Raw genomic sequence first — 19,780 nt, forward strand, 5'->3', positions numbered from 1 at the left:
CTTTAAGGAAGATGGTCCCAGAGACTCATGGCTCCTCTGATGGAAAAAAATTATGCCTCTCCTCTGTCTTAAATAGGTGACCTATTATTTTTTAGCAGTGATCCCTAGCTCTGGATCTTCCAAACTTCACATCCACCCTGTCATTGACACCGCATATTTCAATTAAGTTTCCTCTCACACTTCTAACCTCTAGCAGATACAAGCCCAGCTTGCTCAATCTTTCCTCATAAGACACTGCAATCATTTCACTGTTTCCAATGCATTTACAAACTTCCTTAAATAGGAAGACCATTAAACGCTAGCTTCACTAACAATGCCCAGATTCTGAAGAAATGATCATTGTAAATTCAGGGCACTAAGAATTGGGGCAGGCCTGTAAACTATAAAACTAGTGGTAGAGCTCAATCTTGCTGAGAATACTCAGCACTATGCTGTGAAACTACCTCTCTGATTCTACATCAGTTTAACCCAGACACAGGGAACAATATGCCATTGATTTTAACTGGGATTGCAGAGCTATAAATTAGGAGGCAAAGGGCAGGCTCCTTTTAAAAATTACTTTTCTTTAGCTTGTTTTCTCAAATTATGTGATTTTAAATGTTTTTTAGGAAACAAAATGTTTTTAATTATTTCAATTTTAATAGATCTTAACTACCTGAAAGTTAGAGATGTTAAAAACTGTTCAAAGTCATACAGTTGGCAAAGTCAGGGGCAGGGCTTTGCTAGTTGTCAAAACTTTCAGGAGTAATTTGAGGATGAATTTTCCTCAAAATGTCAGTGGAGACTCTCTCGTTGCTCAGCCCTGGCTGCTAGTGTCTGGTGTACTTCAAATCAACAAAATTGACCTTCTGCAGCTGGATGAGCAAGTACAAAGTGGTGGAACTGCAAGGAGTGATTCTGGGCTGAGGCCTAGGTCAGCCTGATCCTTTGCTTTATCTTTTTGGTGTGTTGTTGAGAGAAAGAGAGAGAGAGAGAGAGAGCCCACATATTATTAATCAGATGCAACCACACTCAGGTGAAAAGCAGCTCAGTGGATGTGGATAATGTCCTCAGGCGGATTCATGACCTGATTTAATTTAAAGTAGATATAGTCGGCTGTTTGCTGTATCCAAGGACACCTTGATGCTCATAAGTGTTATCTATGTTACATTTTTTTTCCAGGCAGTCACTTTAAGGTGATATGAATAGTAGGGAATTGTTGAGTTTGTAAATTATTTAATAAAGTGGCAGGCTTGCTGCAGCAACAGCCCTGCCTGATTACAGAACACAGCACAGTGGGAGATTACTGATGCAATGATACTACATCTCTGACATTAAAAATTATTGCCTGATGAGATTAATACCAGTCTGTGCCCTTTGGCACTCTTGAGTCCAGTATACCATATGTCCTCACCAGCAGCAACATCAACCACCAACTCTAAAAGCTACTTGATAAATCACATAATTTCAAAAACTGCCCCTTTTGTAACATTGCCTTCAATAATATTTCGTACATCTCTTTTAACTGCGCTTTCCATTGACCCACAAACTCTCAACCAACCCTACAATTTCTAATATACAAATCCTCCCTAAAGTTTGTTTGGATTCAACAGTATCAATTATGTCACCACCTTTAGATGACTAACTAGAAAGAACCAAGGCAGGATGGTTCAGTGTGGATTCCTCCATTATATAGCAGGTCTTTCTCAGTTGCCAGAATACATTTAGGGATGCCCAGAAAGGGGAAAGTAGCTTGGCAGTTTCCTTCATTTATTCAGGCTGTCCCAAGACTACTTCATTACAAAGCTAGGTTGCATAAACTAGGCTTGTATTCTTTCCTATGTAAAAAAATTGAGGAGTGACTTAATCAAGGTATTAAAAGCATTTGATAGATTGAATACAGCAAATCTGTTTACTCTTCTGGGGAATCACAACATGGGCAAAGTTCCATTCTTGCTGGCAAGAAAAAACATCGCAAGTCTCTGAGATAAGAGCCAGGGGAGTGGGATTAAGTGAACAGCTTTTCCGTGGGCTGTGTTGTAAAGATTCATTTCCAGCTGCTATGAACATAATTTGAGTGGCCTCCTATGCTGTATGTTTCAGTCCCTTATTGCTCTTTATTCCTTTTAATTTAAAAAACTGCTTCTTGAACAGAGCATTCAGGTAACATTTCTCTGGCATGATGCATCACAATATATGTATCTTGGACTCTACCTCATCAACTCTGAGCCAAAGTTCTTTGATCTCCAGACACCTACTACAGTTGTGGTTGTCATGGATCACAATGGTTTCCATCAACTCTGACATATTACAGCTGCAACACATCACCTGGTCTGCTATGCATGTCTTAAAATATTTATATAGTTTTATCAATTTAGTTAAATCTGCCATTGTTGCCCATATTCACCAAGTCCCTTACTCTACAGTGTATGAATTCTTTCTCACTGGAAGCTTTCTCAGAGCACAATTTCAAACTTCCTCCTATTGATAAATACATGGGATCAATTAATTTCAGGCGCAAGACTGTAAGACATTTCAAACTGGCCTTCCTTTTTAAATGTAATTAGCCTGTTTACACCTGAGAGGCAGCTACGGAAATATTGTGTTTCAAGTCAGGCAAGAGAAATAAGAACAGAACTTTGGTCCACCAAGGCTTTGATTAATAATAAGTGCACTAGGTGGTAGCACTGCCAGCACTGCCACCTGAATGGTTGAAGGAGAAGGCTCTGACAATAATACAGCAATAGAAGTGAAATCATTGTGGTGACTCATGGACCACTGACCCTGAGGGTGAAATCTTGCTCCTATGTCAAGTGTCTTAAGATTTAAGTATGTAGTCCAGCTCTCAGAATCCTGGTGGACCATGAGGTTTGTACCTGGTCTGTGGTCTTGATCTTCAAACACCATTTTCCTCAAAGACTGTGCTGATTTATTGAAGAAAATGGTGAGTTTCATCATCGATGTTTACCTTTGTCAAGGAATGGCTCCTGAGGGTTTTCCAGGGTCTTTTCATGAACCTTTATTCTCAGAGGGTAAAAAGGGCAAGTAGATAATGGATCTTTGTCTTGCAGATGATTAGTGTAAGGCCCATCATCTCATATACTTCAATGAATGAGTCAATGAAACCTTGGAGCTCAGCCTCTGGGCATGTGCAAACACAGGCCTCATCTGTTGGAGTTCGACTACAGAGATTTGGGAGAGCTTGGTTCTGATGTTTGTTTGCTGTAGTTTCTGAAGATCCATTCCTGTGGGAGGTTTGTTGGAGATCAAGTGCAACATTATGGCGAGAAAGACGACTACCACAGGGAGTACCAGGCAAATGCAGTAGATGCATTTCAGAAGAAACTCAGTACGTACATAAGAGAGAAAGGAGAAAAGAATATGTTGATGGGTGGATAGAGGCTTAAGTGACATTACCTTGGAGTTGTTTTGCTATTTCTACGCAGGCATTAGTTTAGAAAAACTCTTTTGTTATCCAGTTAGATTAATCATAATAATCACTGAAACTGCCTTTATTCCCATCACTAATATTTTCATCAGATGTGTTCAAAGAAAGTTAACACCATTTGTTACATAATTGCAAGAAATAGTTTAAAGAATTTAATGTACTGCATTGTTCACTAATTCACTATACAGGCGACCCCCCGTGTTACTACCATTCTGGTTGCAGAAATTCACCCTTCAGAATTCACGAATCAGCACCCAAAAATTTGGGGTAGAGAATAAAATTCGCCTATACATACAGTAATATACATGAAAAAAGCAAATAAATAAATATATATTTTTTTCTATTTGTGTTTCTTAACACGTGCAGATGATGCATCTTCGCTTTAGGGAAAATCGCATTGTGGACTATTTTCTAGGAATGCATCCCTCCCCCCGAAACACAGGGATCGCCTGCATTCTGTATAGAAATCACACATTGTATCATCTAGAAGCACATGGCCTGCAGTCTGAAATTAAACAATGTAGCCAAGGATTTGAGTTTTAAACTGTAATTTAGAAACAGAGCTTTGGGGACAAGACGTAGCATGGTGTCAGTGACGTAGTGAATAAGCTTCCATTCCACGTGAATAATATAAATTTGTCTCAAAAATACATTGTATCTGTGGTGATTACACATAGCAAATGTGTGAAAGATGGCTGCGATAACTGCACAGTTCCAGCCTTTGGTGAACTGAGGACAATGATGTGGGGGCATTCAGGAAGTTTAAACAAAGGTTAAGCTGACATTCAAGTTTGCTGGAGTACAAGTGATAACACGAGGATCAATTACATCCTTCTGTGGTGAGGGTTATAGGACTGAATCTTTACAATCACTGGAAATTAAGTCAGAGTAAATGTCTTGGCAAGAGCTTTGAAAAATTGAACGCACATCTAGAACCATAATTTGCATCATTGGATTCACAGATCTGACTTACAAACACTGAGGCAGGAACCAGGTAAGCTTGATGACGTTTTCCATACAAGCAGAGGGTCAGCGGAAAGAGGAAGTATGGTGCAGGGAAGAAATGAGGAGGCAGGCTGCAAGAGAGGGTATCCTGGAGTAAGGTTTGGAGGGAGGGAGACTGAGGGATGGTGAGTGGAGGTAAGGGGATTAGGAGAAGGAAAAGGAATTCAGGGAAGGACTGGATCAAGGCTGAGAGTGGTCAAGGGAAGATGGGTGAACAGTGGTTGACAGACGGAGGCTTTGAGCCTGAGCCCACTCTGTGTGTGTGTCTGTGTGTCTGTGTGAGTGAATGGCTGCCCACACACACATATGCCATTTTATGTGTGTTTGCTAATATCCATTCAGTATAGCCTGATCTCCAGAAGTCTTGGACCTTCTTGCCCATTTGGACTAAGACCTAATTCTACCACATCCGTGCGGTAGCTGCCATGCAACAGCCATCCCACATTAAAAGAAGTCATGCACAGGCATCTGCCACTCCTCAATATGAAGTTTGTGATCTAGAATAGACAGCCCCAACAATGACGGACCTCTCATGGCCATCACCACCCAGAGTGAGACAATATCCAGCTGAAAGAATAAGGCTGCAGATGCATCTTCTACTGGAAGGGCAGAACAGAAAAGGATTGCTGTTTCAGGGTTGGATTATGGTGTCAAGAATGAGCTGTTCTAGTGTCTCAGCGATTCTCTTGTGGGATAAGTGAATATATCATAACTTTCTGACCCACTCTAATGCAGAACTGCTGTTGGGGAGGGTTGAAACTAATACGGCAGGGGGATGGGAATCCACACAGAAAGACAGAGGGAAGCAAAGCAGAGACCAGAGCAAAAGTTAGAAAAGAGAAAAGTAAGAATGGAGTACAGAAAAGTCAAACGCAAAGGACACAAAGGTTACTAGATTCTAAAAGGACAATGAATGTAAGGGCACTTCATCTGAATACCTGTAGTATTTGAAACAAAGTCAGTGAACTTGAGGCACAATCAGTACAAAGGGGTATGATTTAGTGGCCATTACAGAAACATGGTTGCAGTGTGGATATGATTAAGGATTAAATATCAAAAGGTATCAGATAATATGGAAAGATAGGCAGGAAGTTAAGGGAGGTGGGGAGCAAAGCACAGTAAGGATTGGAAGACCCAGCCAATATAACGAAGGAAATAAAAGAAGGCATCGGGCTAAAAACTCATGCATACAAAGTCACTAAGAGTAGTGGGAAACTAGAAGATTGGGAAAACTTTAAAAAGCGAGAAAACCAGTAAACAAGCAATAAAGAAAGGGAAGATAGATCATGAAAGTAAACTAGCACAAAATATAAAAACAGATAGTAAAAAGTTTCTATAATTATGTAAAGCAGAACAAGGTGGCTAAAGTGAATGTTGGTCCCTTGGAAGATGAGAAGGGGGAATTAATATTGGGTAATATGGAAATGGCCGGGGCCTTGAATGACTATTCTGTGTCAGTCTTCATGGTGGAGGACACATCTAACATGCAAATGAGAGATGTTATGGATGCAATGGGAGGTGAGGATCTCGATACAATCACTGTCACTAAAGAGGTAGTGATGAGCAAACTAGTTGGCCTAAAGGTAGACAAGTCCTCTGGTTCTGATGGGATACATCCCAGGGTACTGAAAGAAATGGTGGAAGTTATAGTAGAGGCATTTGTGATAATTTACCAAAATTCTCTGGATTTTGGGTAGGTTCCAGCGGATGGGAAGACAGTGAATGGCACGCCACTGTTTAAAAAAGAATGTAGAGAAAAAGCAGTTAACTATAGGCCAGTTAGCCTGTTTAACTGTTTAGCATAGTCTGTGGTTGGGAAATTGCTTGAAGCTATCATTAAGAAAGAAATAGGGAGACATCTGGATAGAAGTGGTTCCATCAGGCAGAAACAGCAAGGATTTGGGAAGGGCAGGTCCTGTTTGACAAACTTACTGGAGTTCTTTGAGGATATAATGAGTGCAGTGGATAGAGGGGAACAGGTGGATGTTGTATACTTAGATTTCCAGAAGGCGTTCGATAAGGTGCCACATAAAAGACTTATCCATGAGATAAGGTTGCATGGAGTTGGGGTAATATATTAGTATGCATAGAGGATTGGTTAAACAATAGAAGGCAGAGAGTTGGGATAGATGGTGTTTATCTGGTTGGCAATCAGTGGTGAGCAGGGTGCCGCAGTGGTTAAGTTTGCTGATGACACTAAACTGAGTGGAAAAGCAAATTGTGCAGAGGATGCGGAGAGTCTGCAGAGAGATATAGATGGGTTAAGTGAGTGGGCAAGGGTCTGGCAGATGGAGTACAATGTTGGTAAATGCAAGGGCATCCACTTTGGAAGGAAAAATAGAAGATCAGATTATTATTTAAATGGTGAAAGATTGCAGCATGCTGTTGTGCAGAGGGACTTGGGAGTGCTTGTGCTGAATAGCAAAAGGTTGGTTTGCAGGTGCAACAGGTTGTCAAGAAGGCAAATGGAATGTTGGCCTTCATTGCTAGAGGAATTGAATTTAAGAGCAAGGAGGTTATGCTGCAACTGTACAGGGTGCTGGTGAGGCCACACCTGGAGTACTGCGTGCAGTTCTAGTCTCCTTACTTGAGGAAAGATATACTGGCTTTGGAGGTGGTACAGAGGAGGTTCACCAGATTGATTCCGGAGATGAGGGGGTTAGCCTATGAGGAGAGATTGAGTTGCCTGGGACTATACTCGCTGGAATTCAGAAAAAAGAGGAGGTCTTATGGAAACATATAAAATTATGAAAGGGATAGATAAGATAGCGGCAGGAAGGTTGTTTCCACTGGTAGGTGAGACTAGAACTAGGCGACATAGCCTCAAGGTTCAGGGGAATGGATTTAAGACAGAGATGAGGAGAAACTGTTTTTCTCAGAGTGTAGTGAATCCACGGAATTCCCTGCCCAGGGGAGCAGTAGAGGCTACCTCATTAAATATATTTAAGACACAATTAGATACATTTTGCAAGGGATTTAAGGGTTATGGTGAAAAGGCAGGGAGGTGGATCTGAGTCCATGGCCAGATCAGCCATGAACTGATTGAATGGTGGAGCAGGCTCGACGGGCCAGATGGCCGACTCCTGCTCCTATTTCTTATGTTCTTATGTAGAACCAGAATACTATGATCATCAATGTACATGCCACAACCCTAGAAACTAAGAAAATGAGGCCAAGAAGAACTTTTACTTTAACCTTGTCAAATTCCCCTTGTCCAAATCCCAGAGGGAGAGAAACTGATTCTTTCACGTGATTTGAATACCATTTCTGAAAGGATACAAGCCTCAGGAAAGCTATGATTGTCAAGGATGGAGTAAGGAAGGCCAACTCCATGGTTCTCCTCCTGACAAAATGTTTGGAGCATTGTCTTGTCATAACCAACAGTCTGTTTGATCAGAGACAAGCATAAGTACTCATGGCAGCATCCTCAGTCTAGCCACCAGAACCTATTAGATTACATAGTCATCCAACCAAAGGAAGGCTAGGATGTGTGCATCACGACCACCATGACAAGTGGTGATTGTTGGAATGAAAACCACCTAATTTGTTCTGTGATCCCTATAGACATGGTCCCATGTATGAACAGGAATGTTGCTGCAAAATAATTAATGCCGCATGACCGGATGACCTCCTTCTGTTTTGTAATAAGCAAATAAGTCAAGGGCACAAAGGTAGTTCATCTTAGCTTCTCACAACCAGTCAACTCCCACACAGCAGAGCCTCCACAGCTTATGGACTCCCATGAAGTTCACCATAATAGCACCTGTGAAGAGATTCTTGATTTTTTTTTAACTAGATAGCGCCTGGACTGATATGATGAAAAGGACAGCTCATTCTTGACCAGGAGATTGAGCTAATTAAATTGGATTGGAAACTCCATTTAGCTCAAAGGAAAAGAAACAGCTGTACAGATACATGATGGCTGAAGTTGAACAGAAAATCTGTAACCTAAAGAGCAGATGGTGGTGGAAAGAGCACAGGAGATCCTGCAACTTGCTGATAACCCTGTCATGCGTGGATTCTTTAATGCAGTCAAGGCCATCTACAGCCTAAAAATTGAAAGCCAAGAACAAAAGTGTGCTGATCAAGGACAGAGAGGCACTTAGCACTTGTTCAAGGAACACTTTGAAGAGCTCCTTATTTGTGACTGTATCCCTCACATGATTATCCTTGACTCTCGCAGAGCACCTATGCAGACTGCTGCCCTAGTTGAAAATGCCGATGTCAACAAAAACCACAAGGTTTTAGGAGCAAACGGTATCCCTGATAAAGCAGAGGGGAACTTCAGGCACAAATTCCCAACGCCGTGATGGGAAAAGGAGGACTTGTCAGAGGATCCCCTGTGCAACCCACCTCCCTCCCTCCCCAGTCCCTGTTCTTTGCTTTATCAAAGTAAAAGTTGGCAGGTAACTTGTAACTTCCAGTGGAGAAAATAAAGGGCCAGGTTTCTGATAGGCAGAATAGCCTTTTCTCAATCTTTATATCTCCTGTGATGACATAATAACTAATATTTAATAATTCTTGAAATTTTTGGCTCCTCTGAACCCATAATTAGAGCTGTCATGTTTGTGCAGGACAGGTTGTGTTTCTGGAAAGTGATGTTGTCACAAACTTTTCAATAAAGTGCAACATGGACTCATGAAATATTTGTACCAGTATCAGTTGAAGGCAAAGTTTTGGACCTCAGTGAAAGGGTGGGTTTTGTGGCTGGGGTGTTAGTGCATAGGTTAGGCATACATTATTGAGGTGATAAGCGTTAAACATACAATTGTACGTGTGCTCACTTATGTGTGATTTTTCCTGGGAACATTGTCACAGATACACTAAATAAACTTAACAAGAAGAAAGTAAGAGTTATGATTGTCTAGGATCTCAGATAGTCCATTTCTCATCCAGACCCATGCTGGCTTGTGACTGCATGTGATTCTTGTTCCTATGCTTCCTTGCTGCTGAATAGGGAGCATTGTCTCCATACTCATATCTGCTTTTGATTTCAGCACCAGTGGCATGAACCTCCCTGAAAACTCCCTCTACAGTGCAGTGCTCAATGCAGTGTCTGTTTTATGTAAGTACAGTGCAAGGGAAATATTGCACAAATAAAGTTCTGTTTTTACTGAATGGAATTTTTATGCGGTACTATTTTAATCAGAACATGCCTTGATGAGGTAAGGAATCTGAGTGTTGGAAACACTGGATGATCATAGTGGCTATACTATGTATATGTACATGTATCAGAGTGAAAAAAGTAAAAAATTGCTTTCTCATGCTGTGAACCATAGGGTGACAGAATAAACAGTCCTTGCTCTGAGTTGTCTCACTGTCACAACTGAATTAATGATGGATAATTCCAGGTTTTAATAATCTCTCTACCTCATACCAAGTTGGAAAAAATCCCGCAAGATAACAATAACCTAGAGAGGTCCATGTCTCATTTTAACCCATTTCTCTTGATTGAGGAGCGTTTGAGAGAGATTAATGCAATACTTTTCAGATCTGAGTCAATGTAGATTGTTTGTATAAAGGTTTGTTCCCTTTGCCAATTTTAAGGACCCTTGGATAATCTCAGTCCATTTCTAAGTAGATTTTGCCTTGCATCCCAAAGTTAGCTAAAATGTGACACCAATTGATATGAAATTGGTTTTCTCACTCAAATCATGCGCATGACTTGTACAGGTAATAAAACTGTCAACTGATGGAGCAACAATGCCAATTTGTTAATAGACATGCTGGGGATGGGGCAGTGCAGAAGGAGCTTCACTCTGCATCTGCAATTCCTGACACTGGGTTCTCAGCTGAACATACATTTCTAATGCAAAATATAACCCTCCGAAACATGGTTGGTCAGCTCAGAGCAGGAATGAGTATCCCAAAACTTGAGTTGCTGGCACTATTTTCACTAGAGCAGGAAAGGCCAAGGAAAGGATTAATGGAGCTTTCTAAAACTTTGAAGGAAATTGATAGTGTCAAAAAGAAAGTTTATTTAATCTGGTTGGGAACCCAGTAGCATGAATTAAAAATAGTCACTGGAAAAAGCTGAGGATCTTTTTATGCAGAAAGTTGTTGCATATAGGAACGTATAGTGGGTAGAGTGAGGAAATAAGGTCTTTAAGCCCAATGGTATTTCAATTTAAGCAAACAAATAATTCTGATATTATTAGACGTGGAATGCCTAGTGTATTTGAAGAAGAATCAAATGGCCTTTATAGGGAAAAATGCACAAATGCCTGAATGAGATGGAGACACAACATGATGGAACTAGTTTAAATTTCACAAGCAAAAATCAGTTTGGACAGAATGGGATTAATATTCTGAGCAGTAAATCTTAATGGTTTCAATTATTCCCAAAGTGGGAAGGAATGTGTCTATACGAGAGTAAATGGCTGACAAATGGCTTGAAGTTAGGCAAAGTAACCCATTTAATAACCTATCCCTGGTCTGATTCTTTCAGTCGCTGTCGTGTGTATTTTTCGACATGCTCAGATAGTGGATCGAAAAGTGGATGATGCTACATTGAGTAAGGTTGCTATGATTGTTGGCTTCTTTGGTTCCGTGGGAGGCTTCATTGCTGGAAACTGTAACGTAAGTGCTTGTGAATAAGATGAGGCAGAATAACTTTACTGTGGGAGGAAATTAAGCCCTCTGGTGAAAATGACATATATTAGTTGCTGACTGCCTATAGTTAAGTGTTTTCCTGATTAATATAATGTGAATAATGAATATTGTCACTGGGACTGGGATTCAAAACTTACTTAGACATCTCTGAACAAAATGGTCATGCTGCCATCAGATTTGGGGCCCTACTCATCAGTGATTATGATGAGTAATCACTGCCCAAACCAAGCGGAGATGAAAGGCTGGTTTCTTACTCAGTGTATTAACTGAATGGACAATAAACAAATGAGCAGAAGGATGCAGAATTTGCCATTTTTAAACTAGTTTGTGAATATCAACAATTTTAATTGCTCAATGAGCTGAAGTTGGTGCTTCTCCCTGAAGTTAATTTGTCAGTCACGGGTAGTCATTTCAGCTTTGGGTGGTTTTGTAAAATGGCACCATTAGATTGGCCACCTAATGTACACCTCTCAATTCCATTGGTAGCCAATCCAATATTGTTATTTTACACCATTACCATTTGAAATTATCCTCAATGTTCCTTTTATTTTAAAGTTGCTCCCCATCTGGTAAATAGTATGATCACCTTAAAATGATTCAAATGAATTTCATAGAAAAATAAGTAAAATTTGTTGTTAATCAAGGTGGTTGGGCTCATAAAGAACTGAAGAATGGGATAGCCACATTAGGATGGGATATTAAATGATATCCATACTAAAGAATAGAAAATTGAAAAAAGGATTATATTAAAGAGATGGACAAACAAAAGGATTAAAGATATTGGGTCTGATGGAAGAATGGGGTAGTTGAACATTCAGCAATATGGGAGTCAAGGGGTAGGAAGTACATGCTATGTCTTAAAGATGGGAGCTGGAAAAATGGGCATCCTGTTGTTGGGAGTTGGGGAAAATGGAAATTCCAACTGAAAAGTATTGGATATGCTGAATAATGAAAAATAAACAATATTGAAAAACCTGAACGTTGAATGTGGGAATGATTGGAAGTGGGAATGGCAGAGATCCAGCTGACAGATAAGAGGTAGTTCAGTGGACATTGTCTTATAAGCAGTTTTCTTTCATTTGTTCATTATGGTTGAAGAGCAATCCAACTAGGATTTCTTAAGGTTATAACTTCAATTTACTGTGTTTGTGAAATTACTTGAATGTATTTTAAGCCATTGTTTTAAAGTCAAAAAGCATGAATGTTTTGCTTCCTTTACAGTCATCGGTTCTCATGGTACTACATTACTTTGGAGCCTCACTATGTTTTGTCAGCGGTTGCATGTATTGCATATTACAGACTGCTTTAACATTCAAGCTATATATAACCGGAAAGGAATGCTTCTTGGTGCCGATACGTGGAGTACTGACCAGCCTTCAAGTGATCTTCTCCATCGGCTGTATCCTTCTTTGACGTTATCGTCCTAGATAATTCGTAGTTTTCAACCCTGCTCCTGGCTTTACTTAAACTGAATGAAAGGGGAAGATGCATAGGACCATTTTCCAGAATAATAGGATCTTACAGAATAAAAGTAGACTATTTGGACCATTGTAGTTTTGCTGATTCTTTGAAAGGTCTATTCAAAATTCACCCCCCCCAACCCCCCTTTTCCATAATGCAAAAAAACTTGAGAAACAAAGCATAGTCAATTAGATATGTCAGTCCCCGGTCTCCTGCCACGAGAATTCCAAGCGCAAACTAGAGGAACAGCACCTCATTTTCCATCTTGGAACCTTGCAGCCTGACGGCATGAACATTGAATTCTCCCACTTTAAGTAATTCCCACAGCCCTTCCCCATACCCTCCCCAACCATGTGTTTTCTTTCCTTTCCTAGCCTATCTCTCTTTTTTCTACCTTTATTTATTTTTTCCTTTCTCTCCTTACCTTTAACCCATCTCCCAGCGGATCTGCTCTCCCCTCCTCCCCTGCACCCGCCTATCACTATCTCTTACCTGCATCTCCCTATCGCCACCTTGTGTCCACCCCGCCCCCTCCCCCCTTTTGTCCACCTATCACTGCTCTGCTTTTCCCTCCTATATATTGGGCTTTCCCTTTTCCTATCTCCAGTCCTGAAGAAGGGTCCTGACCCAAAACATTGACCGCCTACTTTTCTCCACAGATGCTTCTTGGCCTGCTGAGTTCCTCCAGCATCATTGAGTTTTTCATGCAAAAAAACTTCCTGCTTAGAAAACCATTCTCCAAACTCATGTAATCGTCTCATTGTCTATGCAATTAGCTGCATCAGCTGGTCTCATCGTGCAGGGGCCGGAAAGCCAAATAAACTGATTCTGCACTCTTGATCACTGTGGTGATTTAGGCTTGAAAGTGAATATCCATGAGCTTTGGGTGAAGACTTAATTGGGTTCAACTGTGATGCTCTCCTTAGTGCATTAGCCTTTGAGTTTCACAGTGTAGACTCCATCCAGCTGCCGGGCAAGCTAATCATATTTGCCAGATAACCCTTGAGCCAGAGTTAGTAAATCTAGCCAGTGCAGAGGCTTTGATATCTGCAGTTGAAGCAGTTCAAAACTACACCTTCTCCTAGGGAATGTGAGAGTTGGAGTAAAGCATTCAAAGAGCTTGACTGAGGATTTTGCTGATAATTCCATGATGTTCAGTTCCATTTCACCTCCTCAGAAAACGCAGTGCAGACCAGCAAAATCTGAACCATTTTCAGAATCTACCCTATCATGCCCCCTCAGAATCTTATATGCTTCAATAAGATCATATGATAATCTTTTAAACTGCAATGAGTTTAGGCCCAATCTCTTCATCCATTCCCCACTTGACAACCCTTTCGACTTAGGAATTAATTCAGTAAACCTTCTCTGAACTGCCTCCAATGCAAACATGTATGTCCTTAAATGAGAATTGTTCATGAAACTGTATGCAGTGCTCCAAATGTGGTTTTACCTTTGCCTTGTACAGTTCTAGTGAGGGTTCCCTATTTTTATACTGTAACCCCCTTGCAATAAGAGCTAACCCTCCATTTGCTTTCCTGATTACTGACAGTGGCTTCATACTAACTTCCTGTGTTTCATGTATGGAGCCACCCACATCCTTGTGTACTACAGCTAGTCTTTCTCCATTTAAACAATATTCTGTTTTCCAGTTCGTACCATACTGGATAAGCTCATATCTGCCATGCATTATACTCCATCTGCAAAAACCTTTTGCCCGTTTGCAGATTCTTTGCATCCTCCTCACAACTTGCTTTCCTGTGTATTTTTGTATCATCAGCAAATTTGGCTAACATATACTTAGTTCCTTTATCTGTCATAAAAATGTTTCTATGATAGCATTTTTCAAAGAATGTGACTTTCAACCCATTTATCTCTCACCTGAACAGAAGGAAGATGGCAGCATGGGAACACTATCACCTGCAAATACCTCTTCCAAGTCACACAGCATTCTCAGTTGGAAAGTTAAAGGCATTGTAAAGCATTAATAATACAATGGACAAAATAGTGGTACAAAGAGGGGTACATGGTTTTGACCCAACGGTCATGACAGAAAGAAGGTTGAGTGGTAAACCTGCAAGTTGATGGACGTAGAAGGGTATTTGGGGAATGTATCTGATATTAAAGAATAACATGAGCTGTTGTGATGTTTGGTCCAGAAGAACAACAAATAGTATCAACATAAGTAGTGATAAGAGAAAACAGAGGAAAAAAACAAACACGTTTAGTTTATCATCTACCAAACAAAAACAACATGATTGGAAATAAAATTATTTAAGAAATAAGAAGAGATTTTACCAAAAATAATACAATAAACAGGAGATTTTCATCTTTATAAAGGCAGATTAAACTGGAAAAAGCAGCTTCAGGTTTGAATTTATGGAATATATTTGGGACAGTTTTCTGAAGCAAGATGTCATGGGACCATTTTAGACATAATCCTCTGTAACAAGGCAAGATTTATTATTAATCCCATAGTAAGACATGCTCTGGGGGTAATTGAAATGAAATATATTCAGCTTGAAAGGGATACAGTCCAGTCTAAAACTACAGTCTTCACATTAAATAGGACATTGGGAAATTAAATTAAAAACTTGCCAATGGATAAACAGTGGCAAACGTTTAAAGGAATATTCCAAAATCATCAATGAATGTACATTGCATTGAAAAATTAAAAACTGATCATTTTTTTTCTAAATAAGAAGGTTAATGATGGTTATACAATAAAAGAACATAACCATAATATCAAGAAGTGGATTGGAGAGTTTTAGGAACCACCAATGAATGTCAATTCTGATTCATGAGTGTAGGAAGTAAACAAGCAAATACAGCAAACAAGTAGGGTAACAACTTGTACCTTAGCTTTATTGCATGAAGGCTGGATACACAAATAAGGAGATCAAACTGAGATTGTGCAGAGCTGTGGTGTGACTTCATTTGGAGTCATGAATTTTTGGTCTCTGTTTCTAAGAAAAGATTTACTTTCCTTGTATTGTAGATTCATTAGATCAATTCCCGAAATGAGGAGATAGGCCAGTAAAGAGAGATTGAAAACAAGTGGTCTGTACTCACTGGAGCCAAGGAGGTGATTGCATTAAGAAAAACAAGAATCTAAGAGGATTGACAGGGTAGATTTCAAGGGGGAATTTCCTGTAGCTTGAAAGTCTAAACTAGAGGGCAGAGATTCAGGATAAGAATTGATCTTTCATCATGTACGTCTTTGGAATTCTCTGAATCTCTCCACATCCCTTGAGACAAAGTAGGCTTTTGTGTGGCAAGAGTAGGCTTTAGTGCCTACTACATTACTCCTGATTCTTTCTCTCATGTTGAACTATAATATCTCCTTCTGGTCAAGAGTTGGGCCAATTAAACACTCTGAGTCAGTTAAAAATTAAAAGGCTAGGATAAAGGCAGGCTGCATGTGCATTAGATTCAGAGCCTGGTTTTGGCTGCAACCTTAGGATAAACTTTCCAATTCATCCAATGATGTAGATGCCATACGGAGCTGGATTGATCATCCAAAAAGATATATGAGTGGGTAGGGGAAGGTTTGTGTGTGTTGGGGGTTGGGGGTATGGAGGGAGAAAGCACATGAGTGCATATGATTTAACAGTGAACAGTGAAGGGCCTGTTTCCATGCTGTATTACTTGGTGACTCTATGAATTAGTCTTTGCCATATATTATCCTTAACTCTGCTCCAGATTTGGCTTTTTTTGTCCATCCAGATCTCTCAAAGAAACACATAGGAGCCATTTGTGAATGGATCTTGGCCACAAATTTTTATGTTTTTATTATGTCATTTGCCTTTGAATTTTACCATATTACCTCTTCAGTTCTCCTCGTATTCATTAGTAGACCCGACGATGAGAAAATTGCAATTCTGTCAGAACCCAGAGGTACAGGTATGGCTACATTCGACAAATAGAAGCAGAGTGCACAGACGGGCTGTGCAATTCTGGGCCATTGCAACCACATGATTCTCCATATTATTTAGCTTATGTATTGTCAGTCTTTCAGTCCCTATCAAACTATTTGTTTCTTCTTTGGAATCAACTGATAGCTTTTTTCTTTCAAACATCCACTTTTACACAGCGTAAGACTGTGGGAAATGTCATTGTCCAAATACTCCTCTCCAGTGTCTCTCAATAGCACTCAGCTCCTAAATGTAAAGTAATTATGTTAAAAAAGTTAACTATATTAAGTATTTGCTGCCCTTGAGTTCCATACCCTCCCGCCACTGCCCCCCCCCCCCAACCTCTCCATCCATCCTCCACAATCCAAGAAAGACATGCAAAGGAAGACATGGAAAGGTGATGGGGAACTCCTGGCCCTCCAGCTTCTTCAGATGTTCCTAGAGGAACTGTCGATTGACTTTGAGGTTGCTCCACCACTTCTTGGATTGGATAATATGCAGTGGGTCAATTGAAAGGTGAGAAAGGCAAAAAGAAGGTAACTACCACCTTTACCATCCAGCTTCCCCAAAGGTTCTGGCCTTTTGTGCCAAGCAGCCAAAAAGCACTTGGCTGTCTTCAAGCCTACACTTGTAGGTCACACCATTTTTTCTAAGGTGACAATGGATTGGCCAGTGCTGCCTGTACATTGGTCCATGCTACTGATGAGGCCTGATGAACACACCTTCTCGACCAGGGCTGGTGCAGAACCCAGTCAAGGTGTTGAGGTTTGTAGGGCAGGTGGGCCCATTTTCTCTAATAACTACTTTACTTTGTTGCCTCTGATGGGAAGATTGTAGCCATGACTGCTAAAGGAAGTAATTTCTCAGGGTATTTTAAACAGTCAAATGCACTCGCAATGGATCAGCTCCTTCCTTCCCTGCTGCCATCTATGGAGCTTCCCATTGCATGAAATGAATGGAAGTAAGATACCTCTCAGTTCTGTTCTGGGCTCCAGTTAAACAGCACTTGAAGAACTGATTGAAGAGGTGTTACTACCTTGTGGAAGGAGGAAATGTCTGAAGGAGCAGAAGTTCCTGTGTATGCTACCCAGGTACATCACTGCCTTGCTGCTATACAAATTGCCAGCCCAATTCATTCCCTGCTAATAGACACATTCTCTGCTGTGCAGACTCTCTCAAGGTGATATTTATCTTTTGATCATATCTATTTTTGATATTGATAATGGCAGTCATGATTGATCACCCATTCTTATTACCACAGAACCATACAAAAGCGGCTGTGTTGGCGTCATGCCTGTGCCAGCATTTTGAACAAGCTAAGCAATTAGTCCCAGCGCTCATCTTCATTAATAGTTCAATTAAATATGCTTCCACCACCCTTTCAGACAATGCATTCCAGATAATAACTCATTGTGTAAAGGCTGCATTCCTCATGCTGCCAAACAACTTACACCAACAGTCAGACTCTCTGACACTAAACTCCACACTTTTATGAAAGATCAAATGCCCCAAATCTCAGGTATGCTGCCACATTTAATTCCACTGAAATCTGGATGTGCCTTCCACAGTAGGGAGAATAAAATGGAATTCATTTTACCTTTTTTCTTAATTGTTTGGGTTTTATTGTATGCACTCAGAATGGAAAATGTACTGTACTATTTGTAGTTCTGTATCATGCTTAGCTTTCAAAACTCCATGAAATAAATTCAGCATCAATACCTCAAATCAAGCTGGCTGTTTGATCCTGAGTTGTAGTATTGTTGCACTGGACCTAACCACCTGATACCTTCATCTCTTCCTAACAAGATTAATGATATTTGGTTCAGTACTGGCTTTCATTGGAACAACCATGGTTTACTTTTATATAATTGTGGGTCAGTAGATAGGATCGTCACTTCTAAGCCACACATTCAAGGGTTAAAGTGCCACGCCATTTGGGCACAAGGTCTTGGCTGACACTTGTACAGAGGGAATGCCACAGTCAGAGCTCTCATCTATTGGAGGAGATGCTAAACCAGGCCCTTTGAGTCAATATGAAGATCCTTTACCACTATTCAAAAATAAGCTAAGGAGTTTTACAAATTAACCAAGGAACATTCACTACTCAGTCAACATCAAAGAGCCTGGATTAGACAGGGTTTTTCTGCCATGTTAATGGTTTATTCACTCATTTCATCTGGGTTCTCTGTGAATAGGATGTACAGTATATACACTGGACACCAGCAAGCATGTCAAACAGCATGAAACAGGTTTTAATGTCACTCACAAAATTTATTTGTGTGGTTGTGTCCCATGAGTGACATAGGCACTCACACCACAGCAAGCCTTACTTAAGAACTGGCTTGCCTTGGCATTACTTCAGGGGAACTCATGCTCTCCACTGGGCCTGAGGCATTCATCGTTTTGAAGTAGTGTTCAGTCCCAATGCCCACCCACTGCCAAGGCTTAGGACCTGCTTGTACGTTTGTGCAACACCCTGCTCCCCCTCAGGTCCTAGTACAACCGTGTCACTGACACTGAGCCTCCCATCCATCAATACCTCATCCTGCACAATTCCATTCCATGATGTCCCATTCTCCAATGTCTCCACCTTCCCATCCCCCAACTCCAGGCCTGATTCTCCTTATCAACACCCCCATCCCTAATCCTTAATTCTCATGACCTGCAACCTAAGAGGCCTTTCCTGCAGTGTTCCAACCCCCAAAACCCATTGAATGACTTTTTTCCCTAATGCTGCATCATTTTAAATTTATGTCCCCTATTTGTTGGTTTCTTTAAAAAGCAAGAACTCTTTTCTACTCTAAGTCCCTCCATTATTGTCTTAATGCATTAGACAAAAATTCTTGCTCTTTTACAGACCCTAGTTTATCGTTTTAAGACGGTGCCCTCGCTTTATATAGAGCATAAAACAGTACAATGCTTTGGCCAACCATGTCTGTGCTGACCATGATACCAATCTGCCTGCACATGGTCTATATCCCTCTATTCCCTGCCTGTTGATGTGCCTATCTAAACACTTCCTAAACATTACTATCAATTCTGCTTGTACCACTTTCCCTGACAGCATGTTCCAGGCACCCACCACTCCCTGTGTAAAAAAACTCGCCTCACATACCTCCTCTGAACTTCCTCTCTCCACCTCTAGTATTTGACCTCTCCACTTTGGGAAAAAGGCTCTGACTATCTATGCTATCTATGCCTCTCATAATTTTGTATACTTCTGTCAGGTCACCCCTCAGCCTCCGACACTTCAGGGAAACCAATCCAAATTTGTCCAGCCTTTCCTTATAGCTAATACACTCCAGTTCAGACAGCATCCTGGTGAACCTCTTCTGCCCCCTCTCCAAAACCTCTACATCCT

At 40.6% G+C, this 19,780-nt stretch overlaps 1 protein-coding gene across 1 annotated transcript in view; it reads left to right on the top strand.

Annotated features, from left to right (window-relative positions):
* The window catches only part of si:dkey-228d14.5 (uncharacterized protein LOC796266 homolog), a 55,666-nt gene extending 37,520 nt beyond the window's left edge, over positions 1-18,146 (top strand). Inside the window, exons 4-7 of the mRNA XM_052041568.1 lie at positions 9,430-9,497; positions 10,881-11,011; positions 12,266-12,443; positions 16,208-18,146. Of these exons, the coding sequence (XP_051897528.1) occupies positions 9,430-9,497; positions 10,881-11,011; positions 12,266-12,443; positions 16,208-16,431 (601 nt within the window). The 3' untranslated portion in view covers positions 16,432-18,146. The remainder of the gene's footprint in view (positions 1-9,429; positions 9,498-10,880; positions 11,012-12,265; positions 12,444-16,207) is intronic.
* Positions 18,147-19,780: the final 1,634 nt, after the last annotated feature.

Source organism: Pristis pectinata, chromosome 30, assembly GCF_009764475.1.
Source record: "Pristis pectinata isolate sPriPec2 chromosome 30, sPriPec2.1.pri, whole genome shotgun sequence".
In the NCBI taxonomy this organism is placed as follows: Eukaryota; Metazoa; Chordata; class Chondrichthyes; order Rhinopristiformes; family Pristidae; genus Pristis; species Pristis pectinata.